Source organism: Nelumbo nucifera, chromosome 1 (genome assembly GCF_055504915.1).
Source record: "Nelumbo nucifera cultivar China Antique chromosome 1, China Antique-T2T, whole genome shotgun sequence".
Lineage (NCBI taxonomy): Eukaryota > Viridiplantae > Streptophyta > Magnoliopsida > Proteales > Nelumbonaceae > Nelumbo > Nelumbo nucifera.
The window spans coordinates 95,798,058-95,817,025 of record NC_142649.1 but is presented as its reverse complement, the minus strand read 5'-3'; the positions used below and the strand labels follow the sequence as shown (position 1 = coordinate 95,817,025).

The 18,968-nt window shown below is 39.8% G+C and overlaps 4 protein-coding genes across 6 annotated transcripts; 2 read left to right on the top strand and 2 right to left on the bottom strand.

Annotated features, from left to right (window-relative positions):
• The first annotated feature begins 644 nt into the window (after positions 1-644).
• On the top strand, positions 645-11,808 carry LOC104605574 (AP-2 complex subunit sigma-like). 2 transcript variants are annotated; one of them, XM_010270396.2, is made up of 7 exons: positions 645-683; positions 761-907; positions 992-1,090; positions 1,230-1,280; positions 2,435-2,608; positions 10,211-10,270; positions 11,410-11,808. In XM_010270396.2, the coding sequence occupies exons 1-7, from the start codon at positions 660-662 to the stop codon at positions 11,449-11,451; spliced, it is 597 nt and encodes a 198-aa protein (XP_010268698.1). In that variant the 5' UTR covers positions 645-659; the 3' UTR covers positions 11,452-11,808. The 2 variants fall into 2 exon arrangements, with proteins under 2 accessions (XP_010268698.1, XP_010268697.1); XM_010270395.2 differs by having other exon boundaries at positions 10,211-10,308.
• Positions 11,809-11,958: 150 nt separating this feature from the next.
• Positions 11,959-14,361, top strand: LAP5 (Chalcone and stilbene synthase family protein). The gene is made up of 2 exons (XM_010270391.3): positions 11,959-13,075; positions 13,204-14,361. The coding sequence occupies exons 1-2, from the start codon at positions 12,886-12,888 to the stop codon at positions 14,208-14,210; spliced, it is 1,197 nt and encodes a 398-aa protein (XP_010268693.1). The 5' UTR covers positions 11,959-12,885; the 3' UTR covers positions 14,211-14,361.
• A 128-nt stretch (positions 14,362-14,489) lies between these two features.
• LOC104605573 (uncharacterized) lies at positions 14,490-16,478 on the bottom strand. Its single transcript, XM_010270394.3, has 3 exons — positions 15,712-16,478; positions 15,143-15,594; positions 14,490-15,055 (listed from the first exon to the last, which is right to left on the bottom strand). The coding sequence occupies exons 1-3, from the start codon at positions 15,791-15,793 to the stop codon at positions 14,612-14,614; spliced, it is 978 nt and encodes a 325-aa protein (XP_010268696.1). The 5' UTR covers positions 15,794-16,478; the 3' UTR covers positions 14,490-14,611.
• A 141-nt stretch (positions 16,479-16,619) lies between these two features.
• LOC104605571 (uncharacterized) lies at positions 16,620-18,163 on the bottom strand. Of its 2 annotated transcripts, none has more exons than XM_088889319.1 (3): positions 17,959-18,163; positions 17,435-17,853; positions 16,620-17,331 (listed from the first exon to the last, which is right to left on the bottom strand). In XM_088889319.1, the coding sequence occupies exons 1-3, from the start codon at positions 18,146-18,148 to the stop codon at positions 16,795-16,797; spliced, it is 1,146 nt and encodes a 381-aa protein (XP_088745445.1). In that variant the 5' UTR covers positions 18,149-18,163; the 3' UTR covers positions 16,620-16,794. The 2 variants fall into 2 exon arrangements, with proteins under 2 accessions (XP_088745445.1, XP_010268692.1); XM_010270390.3 differs by having other exon boundaries at positions 17,955-18,120.
• Between the last annotated feature and the right edge of the window lie 805 nt (positions 18,164-18,968).

Sequence of the window (18,968 nt, the reverse complement as noted above, 5' to 3'; positions counted from 1 at the left end):
TAAGCATAGGTCCTACTAGTATTAAAGAAGAAACCCATCAAGGAAGGTTAAAATCAAACACTGAAAAAACACTTGTCTAGTATATGTTTGGCATCGATGCTGTCTTTTTTTTTTCTATTTGGGAACGTTGCTGCTAGGTAGGACATTTCCTAGAGCAACAACACTTTCTGTTTGGTACCAGTGCTCCATGTTTGTTGTCAGCACTGGTACCCATTACAGGAAGTCCACATTATTGCCACATCACGTCCTCATTGGCAGCAACAAGCTGCAATTTGAGAAAATGCCAAATTCGGCATTACTCCAAACCATGACTCACTTTTTATAAAAAAACAGTTCCAAACAATTAGGCGTTTCCTAGAGTACCATTCTGTTTTCTGGAGCAACGGCATCGATGCCAAACAAACGCCTAAAAAACACTTGTTCAAAACATGCCTACTTAAAAGCCCGCCCAAACACAGCTTTAGATGGCTCCGTCGAATATCTATGTCACATATGTCTTGAGTCTTGACTTCATCAGACGAGGGTAGGCCGTACTACCGTAGATCACACCTATTCAAGCCGGGCTTCAGCACACCAACAGAATACGTCTAAGCCCGAACCCGGCCCTAAGATCGCGAGCCTAAAATTTATGCTTGAGCCCGAGGCCGTGACCAAGCCCGATGGTGTATCCGGCCCATGAACAGGTCTGAGGTGATCAGGTAAACGGTCCATCTATTCCAAATTTCCAATTTCCGAGTTCCAACATTGTTTCCCGTACCAGGTTCAGTCGTTGGTGTTGTTCGACAGAGGAGACCAACCCAAAGCAGAACCAAGATCAAGTTCGTCCTCCTTCCTTGCCCTAGATCCTCGTTTCCTGCATACATTGATCATATTTCTCTTCGCCTCTTCCCTCTCTCTCTCGAAAATGGTAATCTCGTCTTTTTTTGTTTTAATTGCAGAAGGGATTTTCATTAACTTTTAAGGTCTGAAAATGTTATACTTTTTATTGCAGATCCGGTTTATATTGCTACAGAACAGGCAGGGCAAGACCCGTCTCGCCAAGTATTACGTTCCTCTAGAAGAATCTGAGAAGCACAAGGTCGAATACGAGGTAAGATTACCTTGATTCTTCATGAATCATTTTTGTTGACAGTTTCTTTATAGTTCTTCTTTTTTTTTTTCTTATTTTACGCCATCGATACGAAGAGGTACTGAGCTTATCTAGGGTTCCGTTTCTGATTCCTTTCCAGGTTCATCGTTTGGTTGTCAACAGGGATCCCAAATTCACGAATTTCGTCGAGGTTGGTGATCTTCCACCCTGTCCCCCCCTCCCCCGTCTCTGTTTCATAAAATTAACTCCGTCGTTTCTCATTTTGATAATTTACTTTAGGCTTCATTTTAGTAACCATGCTCGGGGATATTAGGCAAGATTTTCTAATCTTATTATAACCGCATTAAAAATCTGCTCTATGAGAAAAAAAAAGAATAAGAAAAATTTGTGTAAATATGCGGGGAGATCTGCACAGGGTCAATTAACAAATGTTGGATTAAGATGTACTGTCACAGTGTTTGGGTTTGGCCAAATTCGTATGTTATCCTTACGGGGTGTTGTATTAGTATCGTCCACAATTTTAATGTCTAAAAGTTATGTTTTCTTTCGGTTCATATGATATGTTAAGTGAGTACCCTTGGTTTCAGATTACAAAACCTATTTGTTACAAGAGTTGGTAGGAAATCGATCCAAAGTTGACTGAAGAGGGATCAAATCCTTTTTGGATCAAACCCCATCTGGATTCCTCTTCTCTCATCTCATGTGAACTCAAATATGAAGATGCTTATTAATATACTTCTCCCAATATTTTTTGTTATGTTTCTTAGCCATTCAATAAATTACCAATCATGTTTGATACATAATTTTCATTATTACTTATTGTAAAAAATGGATTTGAGTTTAAAACCATATCTGGAATTGTAGTACAAACTACAATGTTGATATAGAGTTGAATATTATTTTGTATTTTGTCAGTGTTGTGTGCAGTATAAGTACAAAACATGAGTTCTTTAGCTTTCTTGTCATGCTCTGCAGTGTCTCTTAATGTGATCATTTGTGTTATAGAATTCGGCCTTTTTTTTTTGAGGAAAAAAATATTCTGATTGGCTGATAATGTCTGTCCAACAGTTTTCCTTTTTCTATGGGTTTATAGTATTATACTGTTGTATATTCCCAGTGTACATCAATACACATGAGATGATATAATTGCTTACAATGAACTACAATACAATACTTAAAAAGGTATTCTACATTTTACAATAGAAAGCTCAATATCTGCCTCTGTTCCAGTATTATTTTATTCAACTATTTTACTGGGATGAGTTACTCTGGCTATTAATAGAATGATCTTTCTGGCTTTTTCCTTAAAGTGATCATTGAGTTTCTGTAAATCTTATCTTGCAGTTCCGCACACACAAGGTCATCTACAGGCGCTATGCTGGATTATTCTTTTCAATTTGTGTTGATATCACAGACAATGAATTAGCATACTTGGAGTGCATCCATTTATTTGTGGAGATATTAGACCATTTCTTCAGCAATGTGTGTGAGCTGGATTTGGTATTTAATTTTCACAAGGTGTGTAATGTGCCTGTTGTTTTATGTTGAACTTTTTTCTTTTCTTGTTCATAAAAAATGGTTTTCTTTTCTCTGCTCAAGTTAGCTTCCATCTGATAGGTTGTAGGCTTTATTTTTAGACTAACAGGGGTAGAAATTCTTTCTTCTTGTTGTTATTTTATTATTATTTTGTTTGAAAAGGTAAGGTAAATTTATAAGATTAAACTTTTAAGAGTACAAAACAGAACCTGCCAACAACAAGGCAAACCTGAGAACCCCTCATTATAAGCACCAAATTGACTGATTTCTCAGTAACTGAGCTACATTTATATGTTTGAATTCTGGGGCGACTGAAATCCAGGATATCAGTTTACCAACAGCCATCTGACAAATTTCCTCAGGCCTTCTCACTCTTTGTTTAACAATTCTGTTGTTTCTCTCAGACCAAATAGCCCAAATCACTGTTGCCAGGATGGAGGTCCAGACCAGTTTCCCTCTTTTTTTCAAATTACTGATCTTCCAGCTACAGAACAAATCCTTAACAGATTTTGGCATGACCCAACATATCCCCACATCCTTCAAGAAGTGGTACCACACCTGGGCAGCAAACGAGCAGTGAATGCATAGATGATCTGTAGACTCAGGGTGATCATCACAAAGGGCACAAGACTTATCCGGGATCTGCAAGCCTCTTCATTCAAGATTAGTTCTGGACAGACATTTTTTTAAGGCCATTGTCCAGAAAAGGAAATTAACTTTTGATGGGCTAACTGAATTCCAAACCTGCTCAGCAGGAAAGTCCCCCACTGCCACTCTACTACTGAGTCTACTAGCCATAGATTTTACTGAGAAATTACCCTCTTTGGACCAGACCCAATTCCACTGATCATCCTGATTATAGTCAATGTTTTGAACCTGTAAAGTTTCCAACAACCTCATAGCTTCTCAGACTTCCCAATCAAAAAGACCTCTTCTGAACTAGGGAACCCATGTCACCTCATTGCCCAAGACTGTGTATAACTCAGCCACTGAAGCATTCTGGTTGGAAGCACACTGATAGATGAGAGGAAACTCTTCAACCAAGGTATGGTCCAGACACTAATGATCTTTCCAGAATTTAACCCTATCCCCTTTACCAACTTTGAGACTAATTCCCCCATCAAACAAGGGGAAGAACTTCATGATGTTTTTTCATTAAGAGTAGCCCCAGTTAGGAGGGGGGCTCTTGTTCTCCAATTTCCCCACTCAACCCCGAATTTAGAAGCTATCAGGCTTCTCCACCAGGCTCCCCTATCAGGCTTTTCCATCAGGCTTCTTGTTGTTGTTTTATCCATGGTTTAAAGTATTGATACGCCCAATACACATGTATAGGCATATTGGGTGTTTTGATACTTCATAACTTTTTTTATTTTCTTTTTCAAAATTGTTTCAAGGGGTTGGTTTTAGGCATGCCTACCCCCTGAAAGTTTCCAAATTCCGAAAGACTCCTTATTTGGGGTTCTGGGAAGCTACCAATACGATACGGTATGCCTGATACGGGGCATATCGTATCAAAATTTTGAACCTTGGTTTTATCATGTTCCAGATTTTAGAATACCTAGTTTTAGGGCCTAAAATTGACCTTGACAGTTTAATCACCATTGTATATTAGCCTCCTCGATTTGGGATCCAATTATTGAAAGAATGGAGAGGAAATTGGCATCCTGGAAAGCAAGGTATCTCTCTTTTGGGGGTAGGGTTATTCTGATAAAAAGCACTCTTTCCAATTTACCTACTTCCTTTCTCTTTTCCCCATCCCTAACAAAGTAGCTAAAAGATTGGAGCAGATTCAGAGATGTTTTCTTTGGAGGGGTTGGGAAGAGGAGAAAAAAGTTCACCTTGTAAGTTGGGACCAAGTATGTCTTCCTAAGGCCGAAGGTGGTTTATGCATTAGGAAGTTGAAGAGTTTTAATTCTGCCCTCCTTAGCAAGTGGATTTGGAGGTTGTCGGCTGAAAGAGAGGCCTGGTGGAGATCCCTCATAACTGAAAAATATGGGGTGGAGTGGGGTAACTGGAGATCTAGGGATCCTCTCCCAAGTTGGGGTAGTTCCCCTTGGAAAGTTATCATGAAGAATTTCTCTGTTTTCATGGAAGGGATTTCAGTCAAGATTGGTAAAGGGGATAGAACTAAATTTTGGAAGGATCCTTGGTGTTTGGATGGGACTCTAGTGGAGTCTTTTCCTCTACTTTTTCAGTGTGCTTCTAACCAAGAAGCTTAGCTGAGGCTGTTGTTCGACTGGTGGTTCTGTTACATGCCCCCCGCCCCCGCCCTCTTTGGGAGGAATCTATTTGATTGGGAGTTAGAAGAGATTGTGGATCTGATGGCTCTTCTTCAGAAGCAGAAGATTGATCTGCTATCAGAAGACAAATGGTGCTGGAAATGGAATCCAGATGGTGAGTTTACTGTCAAATCCCTTGCCTCTAAGCTTTGCTGTTTGGGCCTCACTGATTTCCCTGCTTCACAGATCTGGAATTCTATAAGTCCATCAAAAGCCAACTTTTTGATTTGGACGATGGCCCTTGACAAATGTCTTTCCAGAATTAATCTTGTGAGGCGGGACATTCATATTATGGATCTTTCCTGTGGTCTTTGTGGGATCCTAACTGAACCGGCAGATCATTTGTGCATTCATTGTCTGTTTTCCTCTCAGATTTGGGGACACTTTCTCAAATCCTTGGATATCAGTTGGGTTATGCCTAGGTCGGTTAAGGAGCTTCTCTGTTGCTGGAATGTTAAAGGGCTAAACAAGAAAGGGAGTCTGGTGTGGAGGACTATTCCTGCTGCTGTCTTATGGTCCATTTGGGCTGAATGGAATAGTGGGATTTTCTGTAATAGAGCTAAAAGTCCTGAAGGTATCATTCAGAGAGCTGTGGGCAAGCTGATATCTTGAGTTTCTGTTTCTGAGGAATTCAAAAGTCTGAATTTGTCTTCTTTCCCTTGCTCTAATTCCTGGTGGAGAATGTAATTGCTGTGGTTTAAAGGCTGCCCTTCTGGGTCTGAATCCAGCTTGCATGCGCTTTTGTTTTGAATAAAATTACCTTACTTTTTCAAAAAAAAAAAAAATAATTGAGATCATCTGTTTTGCATATTATATTTATAGGTTTTGGACAGTGTTGTCAGACTTGCATTAGAACAGTCTGGATTATGACCCAATGAAAAGGTAGTTATTAGAATGACTGGTTCCCCAAAATGCCAAACTGGTTAAGATGCTATATAGTGACCATGTTATAGGTGTTAGACCTTTTAATAGTTGTTTTATGATGTATTGTTGTTTTAATAATCATATTTTTTCTTTGAGCGTGTTGGCTCAGATGGTTGATCCATTGACTTGTGGCCCAGTAGAAATGAGTTTTTGATGTTCAATACGGGTTTGACAACAATTATTTTTTGCATTCAAGGCTCCACTTTTTTTTTTTTAATGAAAAAAAGATGGAAGACTTTTCGGACTTTAAATACCTCATCCATTATTTCCACCATATTTGCAGCAGAAACTTTTTTTCCATCTCATTTAATTTCTTTTAATATAAATGTTATGGAAAATAACTTGCTTCTGTTAAAGGATTGAAAATATGGCATAAGTGGTACTGTGGTAGTTTTTTTCACCTTGAATTTTCTGTTTGATATTATGGTTCTGAAAAGTACCTACTTACAAATAAATCCTACTTATGTGACTTCTCATGCTTCTTAGTAGTGTTCATTCTCAAATCTTGATCAGCATTCAGTTCATATTCCTTTATTAGGAAAAATTCCATAAATAATGGCATTGATGATTATCTCTGGGGACATATTTTTCCCTTGAGAAGAACATTGGAACTGAAACTTCTAGGTTATGTCTCTTGCCACATACAATTTTCAATTTTATTGAGAAATAAGCTTTTAATTTATATTAAGTATGTTAGCATAATTGACAGTTTTGCAGATTCTCTTGGACTTGCACAACTAACATTACAGAGGAACTATTATTTTGTAATTACTATACTTTTTGCTCTTTTTGAATATTCATAGCATTGTACAGCCATTCACTGTAATGGGAGTTTCTCCCATTTACATATCTTTAATACAACTATATTTTACTGTTTCTCAAAAAAAAAAAAGAAAAAAAAAGAAAAAAATGAAAAGAAAACAGCTTTGCAAAGTTTATTTCATGCTCATAGTCAACATGAATATTTTATTTTGAATGTGCATTTTTTCAATTCACACTTAACCAAGTTCTCAGAATGCAAGAGATAAAACAAGAGTGGGTGTGAGAATAGAAAATTGTGATATAACTCAGGGTGCAAAAAGCTTCTAATTTCTGCTTGCATGTGTAATCCAAACTATTTTGAATATTTTATTGGCTGATAGAAATAGCATCATGCCCTGTGGAGTAATTAGAGAAGAGGCATTAAATGCTATACATTTTTGTCTTGAATACCATACACCCTCAACTGGTTCTAATGTGGCTTGAAATGTCAATTGGATTTATACTTAGATCATTGCCTCCAAACTCCATACCAATCCTCAACTGGTTCTAATGTGGCTTGAAATTTCAATTGGATTTATACTTAGGATCATTGCCTCCAAACTCCATACTGATCCAGCAAATTTGATATAGTTTGTCTGCGGTATGGTAATTTACTAAGTAACTTGTATTGGGACAGAAACACACTCATTTTGTTTTTTGTTTGAATATACTCAGCTCTTTTTCTTTGCTTGGTTCACTTGTTCCATTTTGTTTGATTTGACTGTCCAGTTCATTTGGTTTTGTATGAGTCATTTGATTGATCTCTTCTTGAGATTGTTTATTTGATAAGTTAATTCTAGAAGTGAGAAACATTTCTTGCTGTAGATCTTAAAGTAGATAATGTTGATTTGTGAACCTTGTCAAAATTGCCTAAAAGTCCTGATAATTATGAAATATGTGAAAAACTAATTGATGTATTTAATAATGTTTGTATGCATGCATATGATAGGGTTTGTGTAATAACTAATTAAGCAATTAAAAGACAGAAAAGAGCAGGAAAGTACAGGGTTTTGACTTCTGAGTGTATCTCTGTTTATGCCAGTATTGGCAAAAGGCTTGACCAACTCTATGTTATGGTTAAACATTAATTGGATGGTAAAAGCTCGTACCTCGGTGATACAGGAGGGAGAGATCAGGGTTAACTTGAAGGTTAACCTTGGGAAAAGCTGTGTTGTGGGAGTGAATTTGGAGGAGGGAGAGATCAGGGAGAGTGCTGAAGTGCTGGGGTGTGAAGTCTCGGGGTGGCCTTTGAACTACTTAGGGTTGCCTTTAGGTGATAATCCCGTGAGAGAGAGCTTTTGGAACCCGGTGGTGGAAAGGTTTGAAAAAAGAATGGTTTCCTGGAAAAAGAACTACCTCTCTCTTGGTGGGAGAATTACACTTATTAAGGCCACGCTTGCTAATTTACCTATCTTTTTCTTGTCGGTGTTTAAAATCCCAGTGAAGGTTGCTAATAGATTGGAGAAGCTAATGAGAGATTTCTTGTGGGAACCGGGATAGGAAAAGAGGGATCATAGAGTTAGCTAGGAGATAGTTTGTAGGAGTAAGACCTGTGGTGGTTTGGGGCTTGGGAATATTAGGAGAAGGAATATGACTCTGTTGGGAAAGTAGTTGTGGAGATTCCCTTTGGAGAAGGAGAAGCTATGGACTAGAATAGTGGCAAGTATACATGGGTTGGAGCATAATGGATGGGACGTTGGAATCAGAGCTAGGACCACAAGCAATTCTCCTTGGAAAGCCATTCATGATCAGCTACCAGTTTTCTTCCCTAATATCAAGTATGATTTGAATTCCGGTAACTCCATAAAATTTTGGGAACAAACCTGGGTGGGGAGTGCCCCTCTAAAGGATCAGTTTCCTTCTTTGTATGCTCTTTCTGATTTGAAAAATGAGCCAATCTCGTCCTTCACCACCCCGTCCTTTTCCACTTTTGGGATTGGGTGGAACTTGGGTCTAAGAAGGGATTTGAGGGACTTAGACTTTGACAATATTTTGAGCCTTATTGCACTTCTTGATAATGTTGTCTTAGACCCCACTAGGGCGGATTCTAGAATTTGGACACCTACCCCCAACGACATCTTTTCTTGTGCTTCTTTCTTCAAAGTCTTAAGTCAGTCCACCAGTCCTACCTTCTCCCCTTTTCCTGTTGATGAGGTTTGGTGCAGAGCAATACCTCCTAGGGTTGGTAGTTTTTGTTGGGAAGCCTATCTGGAAAGAATCAACACTGGTGATCTACTCCAAAAGAAGAGACTCAATACTTGTTTGTCACCTCAGTGGTATGTTCTTTGTAAAGCGGATGGGGAGACTGGTTTTCACCTACTGGTGTCTTGCCATTTTGCGAGGTCAATTTGGGAATGGGCTTTGTCCCTATTTGGATGTAGCTGGAATCCTCCATCAGACTTGCAGGGCCTTTCTTCCCCTTCTTTTTTTAGGTGGCGGATAAAAAGGGGAAGGGCAATGTGGAGAGGATTAAGGGTTGTAGTATGTTGGACACTTTGGGAAGAAAGAAACTCTAGGATATTCTCAGAAGCTCAAAGAGGAGCAGCAGATCTGAGGGGCTATCATTCATATTAGGGCGGTACAATGGCTGAAATCTTTGGAGCTTTTCACAGATTACACTGTGGATGACATGCTGAGGAAGTGGGGTGAAATTGCAAGTTGCACACAGACCAAGTCAGTAATGAGTGTGGCTTGGACCCCTCCACCTGGTGGATTCGTGAAACTAAACTTTGATGGGTGTAGCAGGGGAAATCCGGGACAATCAGGGATTGGGGGTGTTTTTAGGGATGAAAATGAGATCATTTCTGCTATGTTCTCAGGCCCAATTGGAGTGAGTGACTCCCTTAGAGCTGAGATCTTTGCAGTTATGGAAGGAGTCCAGAAAGCTAAGGAGTTGAACATCAGGAAACTCTTAATTGAAGGGGATTCAGAGGTGGTGATAGTTAAAGATCACAATAGCTTATGGAAGTACAATAATGAGAGGAGGAAATTCAAGTGGTTGGTGCGGGAGATGGAAGTTAAGATACGTTGGGTTAAAAGATCGGCTAATTCCCTAGCTGATGGTTTAGCTAAATAAGGGGCAGAAAGGGATTCACTGTTTTGGGCTAAGCTGTAACTAGTGTGTTTTCTTTCTTTTTTTCCATTTCTTGAGGTTCTTTGTTGCTCTTGGAAGATAAGCGTGTTTGTCTTCCTATTGTAAATCTTCTATTGATGAGTTAATGAAAGTGTTATTGATCAAAAAAAAAAAAAAAACTCGTACCTCGGTTGCTCTCAAGGGATTGTAGATGGTGAGATAAGATGATTTTAGTGGCTAGGAACTCTTCCCATGAGACAGCTGACCCCATATGGTCAGTATAATAAAAACTCTTCTAAGGGGATATGATTGTCTTCACTGTATTGTATTTTGTAGTATATATTTATTTTCACATATGCATACAAGGACATGCCTTATGGACTATAAATTGCCAGTTCTGAATGCGTCAATGCTACTTTTTCTCATGACAAGTCAACAATAAGCTTTACACGGCTATATTTTTCTTTAACAGTTCCTTATGCATGCTTATTTCGGTTTCTGTGACAGGTTTATCTGATACTTGATGAATTCATTCTAGCTGGAGAGCTCCAAGAAACAAGCAAGAAGGTCTTTATATTTTCATATATTTTAGTCTTTTTTTTTTGGTAAGAGACTTAAACCTCCCCTGAGATTTCACCTAAATACTGAAACATCTCCTCACTTTTCAATTTGGACTTAGGCTTCCCCTCTCGTATTTATAAACTGTTATCTCTAAGGAGGAAGAAAAATGACTAACATGGTCCTGGGTTAAATTTGGGATTATCTTTGTCTGTAATTAATTTAGAGAAAGAAAAACCCATCATCTTCAACCTTGGAACATTAAAAACTTTACTGCTGTTCACACCATGGCTGCATCCACTTGCCGCCAACAAAGCTCCAGTAGTGTCATACAGGTGTATTTTCTTCTCTCTGGAAACAAATACTCATCCTAAGATCAACTCTCGTCATCTCTTGTTCTTCTTTTTTTGTTTTTTGGTATTTTTATGTTTGGTTTTGTAGCAATTCTTCATAGCTTGGTTCTGTTGAAAAAAACAGAGGGGAGAAGGGGAGAAAGAAGGGAGAAGATGAAGGAAAAAAAAAAAAAACAGAATGGAGAGAGAGAGAGAGCTCATGTACAGCTAGTCTGTTGTTCTCTTAGAAAATTTGAAGAATAACGATGGATGTAAAGGTCTTTTTTATCCATATAATCAAAGAGGTATTAAGGGAAAAATTGAGATTTTCAAGAAAAACTGAGATCCACATGCTAACAGATGTGGATGGAGAGTCGACCAATGGGAGGTTTTTGTCTACTGATGTTACCCAAGAGGGGAGGTCTAAGTCCAATTTGAAAAGTTAGGGGATGTTTCAGTATTTAGGTGAAATCTCAGGGGTGGTTTAAGTCTTTCACCCTTTTTTGTTGATTACTATTTTTTAATTTAGTTGTGTAATTGAACTAAATTTAGGTTGTTATTTTGTTGGGGAAAAATGCCATATCCCTAGGATGGGATTACCAAATGACATGATCTGTCTAAACCTCTACCTGGCTGTCGAATAATATATTTCAGCTACGTCCATGACATCATGGCAATGTCTCCCAAGCCAAAAGGCTTTTCTTTGGGCTTTTTGCACACCTGGTGCAATGGTGGCACTAGTCTTTTTAAAGCTGTTGTAATGGTACTTCTGAGGAATGGGAAGCTGGTGATTGAATTTGTTTCTAAACCTTGCAGGCGATCATAGAGAGAATGGGGGAGCTGGAAAAGCTAGAGTGAGAGAATTGATCATGTAGAGAAGGATGTTTAGCAGTTTGTTTCCGCCTTGTTGCTTCATTGTTCAGTCATTTATTTATCTTCACAGTTAATATCAGCCTCAGTGCCAGGAAGAGGTGCAACAAAAATGGTGGGGAATCATGGTTTCTTTGTTATTTCATTCCTTTTCTTTCATTTCCTTGTCATATATGTGGATTGTGGTGGTAGGAGGAATGACTGCCAACATGTGGGAGTAGCTGTATGTATACGTGCTTGAATTGGGATGAGCTTATTATTCCAGAAGATTTTTTTGTAATTTCATTCATTTGTATCTCGAATGATCTTTGTTTCAGATGTCTTCATTTTATTTCCCTTGAAAAAGCGTAGCAGCACAGAACTCAATATTCTAGTGGTCTGGCAATCCCGTACAATTAACTCAAGACCAAGGATTTGTCTGCATCACTACATGGTTCGCTCAGGCTATGTTTGGTTTGATAGAAAATAAGACAAACGGAATTCCCCCCAACTTTCTGTTTCTCTTATTTTCTATCAAACCAAAAAATATGTAGCTGAGGTTGTCCGATCATGATTCACCAGGGAGCGCGGGTACGAAATACGAATGGCTGACAAAATAAATAAATAAATAAACATGATGACGAGTAATGACTAATGAGTAGCGATGGATGTAAAAATTGCACTTAGAGCCTGTAAGGTTCACAGGAATAGGGTCCAGAATTGGAATTGGCCATTCAGATTCCAATTGTTTGATTGGATAGAATTGAAATCTCATTTTCATTTCAGATGGAATGACATGACCATTTCCTCTCTTTCCATTGGAAATGAAATTCCATTCCAGTTGATTTCCTGTCTGAATCAAACAGACGATGGAAATCAAACAGACATGACCTACTTGAACCTCAAGTGTTGCCAACTATGATGGAAGTATGATTTATAATTTATATAATGGAAAAAGTATGATTTATAATTTATATAATTTATAAATTATATGATGGAAAAAGTATGATTTATAATTTATATAATGGAAAATTATAAATGGAAAAAGTAGAGTCCTGAATAATCACATTGTATATGATTTAAATAAAACAGAGATCCACACCACGACAAGGCTCACAACCACAACCGATCAAGGGCAGTAGTATATATATGAGTAGTACCAAATTCACTACTCCACACCAAACCTCTACCTGTAAGCCAACATGAATGTCTCGCTTCTCAACTAATCCATTAAAAACTCTAGCAAATGTAACAGCACTTCACATGCCCTTCACATAAAATGATAATACCCCCATCTTCTTTGAGTTTTTCTCATATTTCTATCTAATTAAAAGCACAGTGGTTTTGTATATATTGGCAAGCAGCCCAAGCTTAATTATAGAATTCTTGAAACTTGAAAGGAAACAGAGTAGCTCCGGCAACAAGATCGCCATCTCTTGTGAAATGTGGAGTGAGGGAGATACCATACAAGGAGGTCTGCTGCCAAAGAAGGTCAGCCCAGGGAAAACTAAACTTCTGGCACTTGGCAAGGCATTTCCCAACCAACTTGTGATCCAAGAGTATCTTGTTGATGGCTACTTCAGGAACACCAATTGTGATGATCCTGACCTCAAGCAAAAGCTTGCCCGACTATGTACTCTCTCTCTCTCTCTATGTCTTCTTTTTTTTTTAAATATTTGTAGCTAACTTTTTTAACTTAAATATTTCTTTTTTAGGTTAGCTAACTTTTCCGTTAATTATTTATTTGTCATGTACATTCAGGCAAGACCACAACAGTCAAAACACGGTACGTAGTCATGTCAGAAGAGATTCTGGCCAAGTATCCAGAGCTTGCAGTTGAAGGCCTGCCCACTGTAAAGCAGCGGCTGGATATCTCAAACAAGGCAGTCACACAAATGGCCATTGAAGCTTCACAAGCTTGCATCAAGAACTGGGGAAGGCCTAGTTCAGACATAACCCACTTGGTCTATGTGTCTTCAAGCGAAGCCCGGCTGCCCGGAGGAGACCTCTACCTTGCCAGAGGACTTGGGCTTAGCCCCGAGGTCCGTCGAGTGATGCTCTACTTCATGGGTTGCTCAGGAGGTGTCGCAGGCCTCCGCGTTGCCAAGGACATTGCAGAGAATAACCCCGGCAGCCGTGTTTTGCTAGCAACTTCTGAGACAACCATTATAGGGTTCAAACCTCCAAGTGCCAACCGCCCATATGATCTTGTGGGGGTTGCCCTCTTTGGCGATGGTGCTGGAGCCATGATTCTTGGCAGAGACCCCATACCTGGCATCGAGAGGCCTCTCTTTGAGTTGCACACTGCAATACAAAACTTCTTACCCGACACTGAGAAGACGATAGACGGGCGGCTCACAGAAGAAGGAATCAACTTTAAGCTAGAGAGGGACCTTCCTAATATAATTGAAAATCACGTACAAGGTTTCTGTGATAAATTGATCCAGGCAGTTGGGTCGGGGTCGTCCTACGATGATAACGATTATAACAACATGTTCTGGGCCGTTCATCCGGGTGGGCCGGCAATCTTGAACCGGTTGGAAAAGAGGCTCAACTTGTTGCCTGAGAAGCTGAGTGCTAGTAGGAGAGCTCTGATGAACTTTGGGAATGCAAGCAGCAACACGATTGTGTATGTTCTTGAGTATATGGTGGAAGAAAGCTTGAAGATGAAGAAGGAAGGAAAACAAGACTCCGAGTGGGGTCTCATACTTGCTTTTGGACCTGGAATTACCTTTGAGGGGATTCTTGCTAGGAACCTCCTTGTCTAAGAGTAGTTTCTCTCTCTATCTTTTTCCCTGCTTTCTCTTTCATTTTATGCTAAACTGAACCAATTCAATGATTCTTATTAAGGAACATATTCAAGTATTTTAATGTCTGTTGTGGTACTTATGCAGAACTCTGTGATCACCGATCACAGATTCCTTAAAGCCTTCAATCACTTGGTTTCTGAGCCAAGTGATTAAAGAAAACATTCAATCGCTTGGTTTCTGAGCCATCACTAATAGACCCAGTAATTCAAAATAACTCTCAGCGAACAGCAGCACATCAATGATCAAGCATTTCCTGTAACCCTTCAATCAATTTGTCTTTCTTTCTAAACAATCAGAAATGAAACACAAAATGGTGTCAAGGAGACACATTCATCTTCATGTGGCCCAATTCCAGAATTTCAATCATCTTCTTCATCAGGAAAGCGTAGGTGCTTGCCCTGTGGTGCTGGGATACCCTTCAATCGCAAGATGCTAGGGGAAACAGGAGAGCTCTCGGTGACCTCCTCTTGTCCTTCAATCTCATCATCACTGTTGTAAAGAAATCGGATATGTTTACCCAGAAATTCAGGCATTCTCTTCTCCTGTATGCGTACCTTGCTCAACCCTGTACACAGTTCATCCACCAATGCTCCCTCTTCTTCAGTATAATCTCCTTCTTCGTCGTCTTCCTGAACATGCCTATAAACCCGCAGCTTGCTTTCTTGTTCTATCGTCATAGTGGAGTATGATGACGAACCAGATATCTCGGGTTCCTCAGAAATGCTTAGAAGTATTAACGGAGTTGATGGCATCTTTTCCAGTTCAAGAGTTTCTTGCTTCAATCCTTCGGTGATCATTACGTCCTGAAAGCATGATAAGAAGATCATTAATTAAGAAAAGAAGCTCAAATATTGTTTCAGTTGTAGTTTTTGCAAAGAAATAAATCATACCTTAGAAGCCTTGGATCCCTCCTCTAATTCAAAGGCTGTTGTTGTAGATGTCGGGTGATTGGGTGTGATGTCGAAACCGCCATTGCAGGAGAAATTTGGAGCGTGGGGTGTATTGGCGGGAGTGAGGGCAAGAAGTCCTGACGAGGAATTTAGGAGGATGCCTTGTAAACCAAGATCAAAGCGATGTTCGAAAGCGAGTTTCGAGAGATCGGCGTCATCTTGCACCTTCTGCAGGAGGGTCTTAACCTGCCTACGGAGCAAGGACTCGCCAGATCCGGGTGCCATCTTTGGTTTAATCTTCTTCATGATCAGGGTCGAAGGGGTTTCCAAGTTGTTCATGGCTAACCCAACAATCGGTGAATCATTCGTCACTTCGGCGAGGGGCCCTACCGTTTCGTCTGATTTATTGTTCTTTCGTCTTGAAAGAACCTTTTCTGTGCCTTCACTTTTCTCTGAGAGATTGACACAGGAAAAAGAAGCTGGGAACAATGACTTGTTTTTTCTTTGTACAGGGACCTTTTGGCCATTGCATTCATTTCAGGTAAAAGAAAAAGAGAAAGAAAACTTACCAGAAACGGAGGAGGGATTGTTGTTCCATGACACCTTGGTCTGTGATTGCGCGAACCTTCTTTTTGACGACGGAGTTCCCATTTATCAAATCAAAGAAGATTGCCGGAAACTAGTCGTCGAACAACCGTGAGCTTTTTTTTAAAAGATTCCGTTCCTTAGTAGGAAATGAATGTCGAATGGGGATGATATTTCTTTTCTATAGACACCCACATCTGCCGAAAAGGTTTTGAAACTAGCCCCTATATAAAGGTCTAGGGCCCGTCCAGATTTTCAAAATTACGAAATTTTGAGTCGCCTGATCAATTCGTTTCAGTTCCATCCTTCAGGGTCTGTGAAACATTGATTTATTTCTTTTGTCATTGACATGGAGATTCAGCAGGAAGGAGAAGGCTTTTTTAACTGAGGGTTGGGAGTGTGATTTATATCAGTCTTGTGTTCATCTACTTCGGTTGTTTCATCCTTCAGGGTCTGTGAAACGTTGATTTATTTCTTTTGTCATTGACATGGAGATTCAGCAGGAAGGAGAAGGCTTTTTTAACTGAGGGTTGGGAGTGTGATTTATATCAGTCTTGTGTTCATCATCTACTTCGGTTGATCAGGTCCATCCTTCAGGGTCTGTGAAACATTGATTTATTTCTTTTGTCATTGACATGGAGATTCAGCAGGAAGGAGAAGGCTTTTTTAACTGAGGGTTGGGAGTGTGATTTATATCAGTCTTGTGTTCATCTACTTCGGTTGATCAGGTCCATCCTTCAGGGTCTGTGAAACATTGATTTATTTCTTTTGTCATTGACATGGAGATTCAGCAGGAAGGAGAAGGCTTTTTTAACTGAGGGTTGGGAGTGTGATTTATATCAGTCTTGTGTTCATCTACTTCGGTTGATCAGGTAACTACAAGACTGTCTAGTAACAAAACAATTACTGGCCTTGCTTTTCATTCATGGCGAATTGATTTAACTCGTTTTGAAGTTATACTTTGAAAGACAACCAGTAAACTAAGTATAAAACAGACTATTCCCTCAACAGATAGATTGCGTCGAGGTAGACACAAACGAAATAGATCATAATTATCTCCTACAATATTAATACTCTTCTTCGAGGAAGCGAAGATGCTTCCCTTCCGGAGTGGGCATACCCTTCAAACGAACGATACCAGGGGATAAACTTTTCATTTCTGCAACCTCTTCTCCTTCTATCTCGTCATCGCTGTTGTAGATGAACCGAGTGTGCTTCCCTGTAAACCCCGGCATTTTCTTCTGATTCACGTTCATCTTTCTTAGCCCTTCACAGAGTTCGTCAATACTATATGTCCCCACCTCTTCTTCGCCTTCTTCTTCTTCTTCATAATCTTCTTCTTTATCATCTTCATTGATGATATCGTCGTCTTCATCGTCATCTTGAGGACTTGCATTAACCTGTATAGACCAGACTGATGCGTCATCTTCGTCAATTGGTTTTCCTCGTCCTCCACTCTCATCTTGGTATGTCAACACGGAGGAGCAGTCTGAGTAATCAGATGTTTCTGAATTATCAGAGAAATCAAACAGCAATGACCGAGTGACCACAGTCTTATGAGATTCAGCAGCCTCTTCGTTCTTTCCATCCATCCCTGTGACGGACTGAACACAAAGTAGATTAGATTTTAGAATTCAGTAGGATGGGGGGGGAGGTCCCAAATGGAATATGTAGTTAAAATTTTAAGCGACTGAAATCAAATAAAACCTGAGAAATGTCGGATTCAGAGAGCGTGAAAGAAGCCGATAGCGCATCCATGTCGTCATTGCTCGATAGATTAGGGACCTGGGGTGTGTTTGCTGGAGTCGGTAGAAGCCCGGATGGAGAGCTCACGACGTTGTGTAGATGGAGAAGGTGATTTTCGAAAGAGAACTTCGACAGCTCGGCTTCTTCTTCGACCTTCTGTAGAAGGGTCTTAACCTGACCTCGGAGCAAGGCCTCGCCAGAACCTGGTGTTTGCATGGGTCGGTCCCTCTTCTTGGCGAGGGATGAAGGAGTTGCATGTGAGCTCTGCAAAGCGAGCCCAACAATGGGGGAGTCATTGGTGATGTCAATGAGCGCTGATCTATCCGATCTCCCATTTCTCTGTCTCGATAGAGTCGCCTTTTCAGATTCTTCGCTCTTCCCTGAAAACAAAGAGAGATGAGAAATGCGACACATCGGTACGACTTGTTTCAGTAAACATTTGATACATTCGTTTTGAATACTAAAAGGGAGGATCATATACTTGCAATGGAGGTTTGTGATCTTGTAACTCTTCTTGTTGACGACGGGGTTTCCATTGAAAGAATTTGGGTCCCCGAGAACTGTGTATTCTGACCGGTCGGTCGGCAAGAAATGAAAAGGAGAGCAGGGAGCGGGGAGCGACAAGCAACGAACGAGAGATGTTCCCTGGCACAAATGGGTGAGATTATAAGACATTTGAAACCTAGCTCCAACGGTAAAGTTACCGTTAGAGCGTATCGACGGCTCAAAATTGCCTACGTTTTTCTCGAAAGCAGCGGTTGGGATTTTCGTTTTCTTGCTCCTTTTCTCCTCGCATGGCGCATCAAACGGTTCAGTGACCTATCAACATATGCCACGCAAGATTCATTTGGACCCCAGTATATGAGCTGACGTGGTGTTTCTTAATTGGTGATTTTAGTTTAGGACATAAGGCCCTGACGCGTCGAATCAAAATACATAGAGTACGAACCGTAACCAACGTAATCATCCACGTTCTTTGTTTCTTAGCGGATACAAGTGAATCTTACACCACGTATCTGGAATGCTGGTAGCAGGTGAGATCACATTGGCGCTCCACATGCATATTTCGTCGTGCATTGGGAATATCTTCGGTATTTATCATTGGAAAATGTTCACAATATACGGGTGAGAGGTGATATCCTCTGTGGGGCGCTAGAAGGTATGTCTGCCTCGTAGCGAATAAAGTGAATATATCTTTTCCGTATCATACATTTTCCCACAACAAAATATATCAAAAAGAAAACAAGTTTGTAGCAATGCCAAGTATAAACAATCAAAATTCAAAAAAAAAAAAAAAAAAAAACTAACTATGAAAATGTCTAGAGAGAATGGAGAATTCCCAAACTAACAATGAACTTGATTGCAAAAGGCCATCACTCTAGCTTCCCGGAGAGGCCAAAAAAGCACAAATAATCTTCCGATCTCCTTAAACTATGAATTTAATATGTTTCTGCTTGGAACAAGAAACTTAACGGATCAAAAATAGTATTGAAAG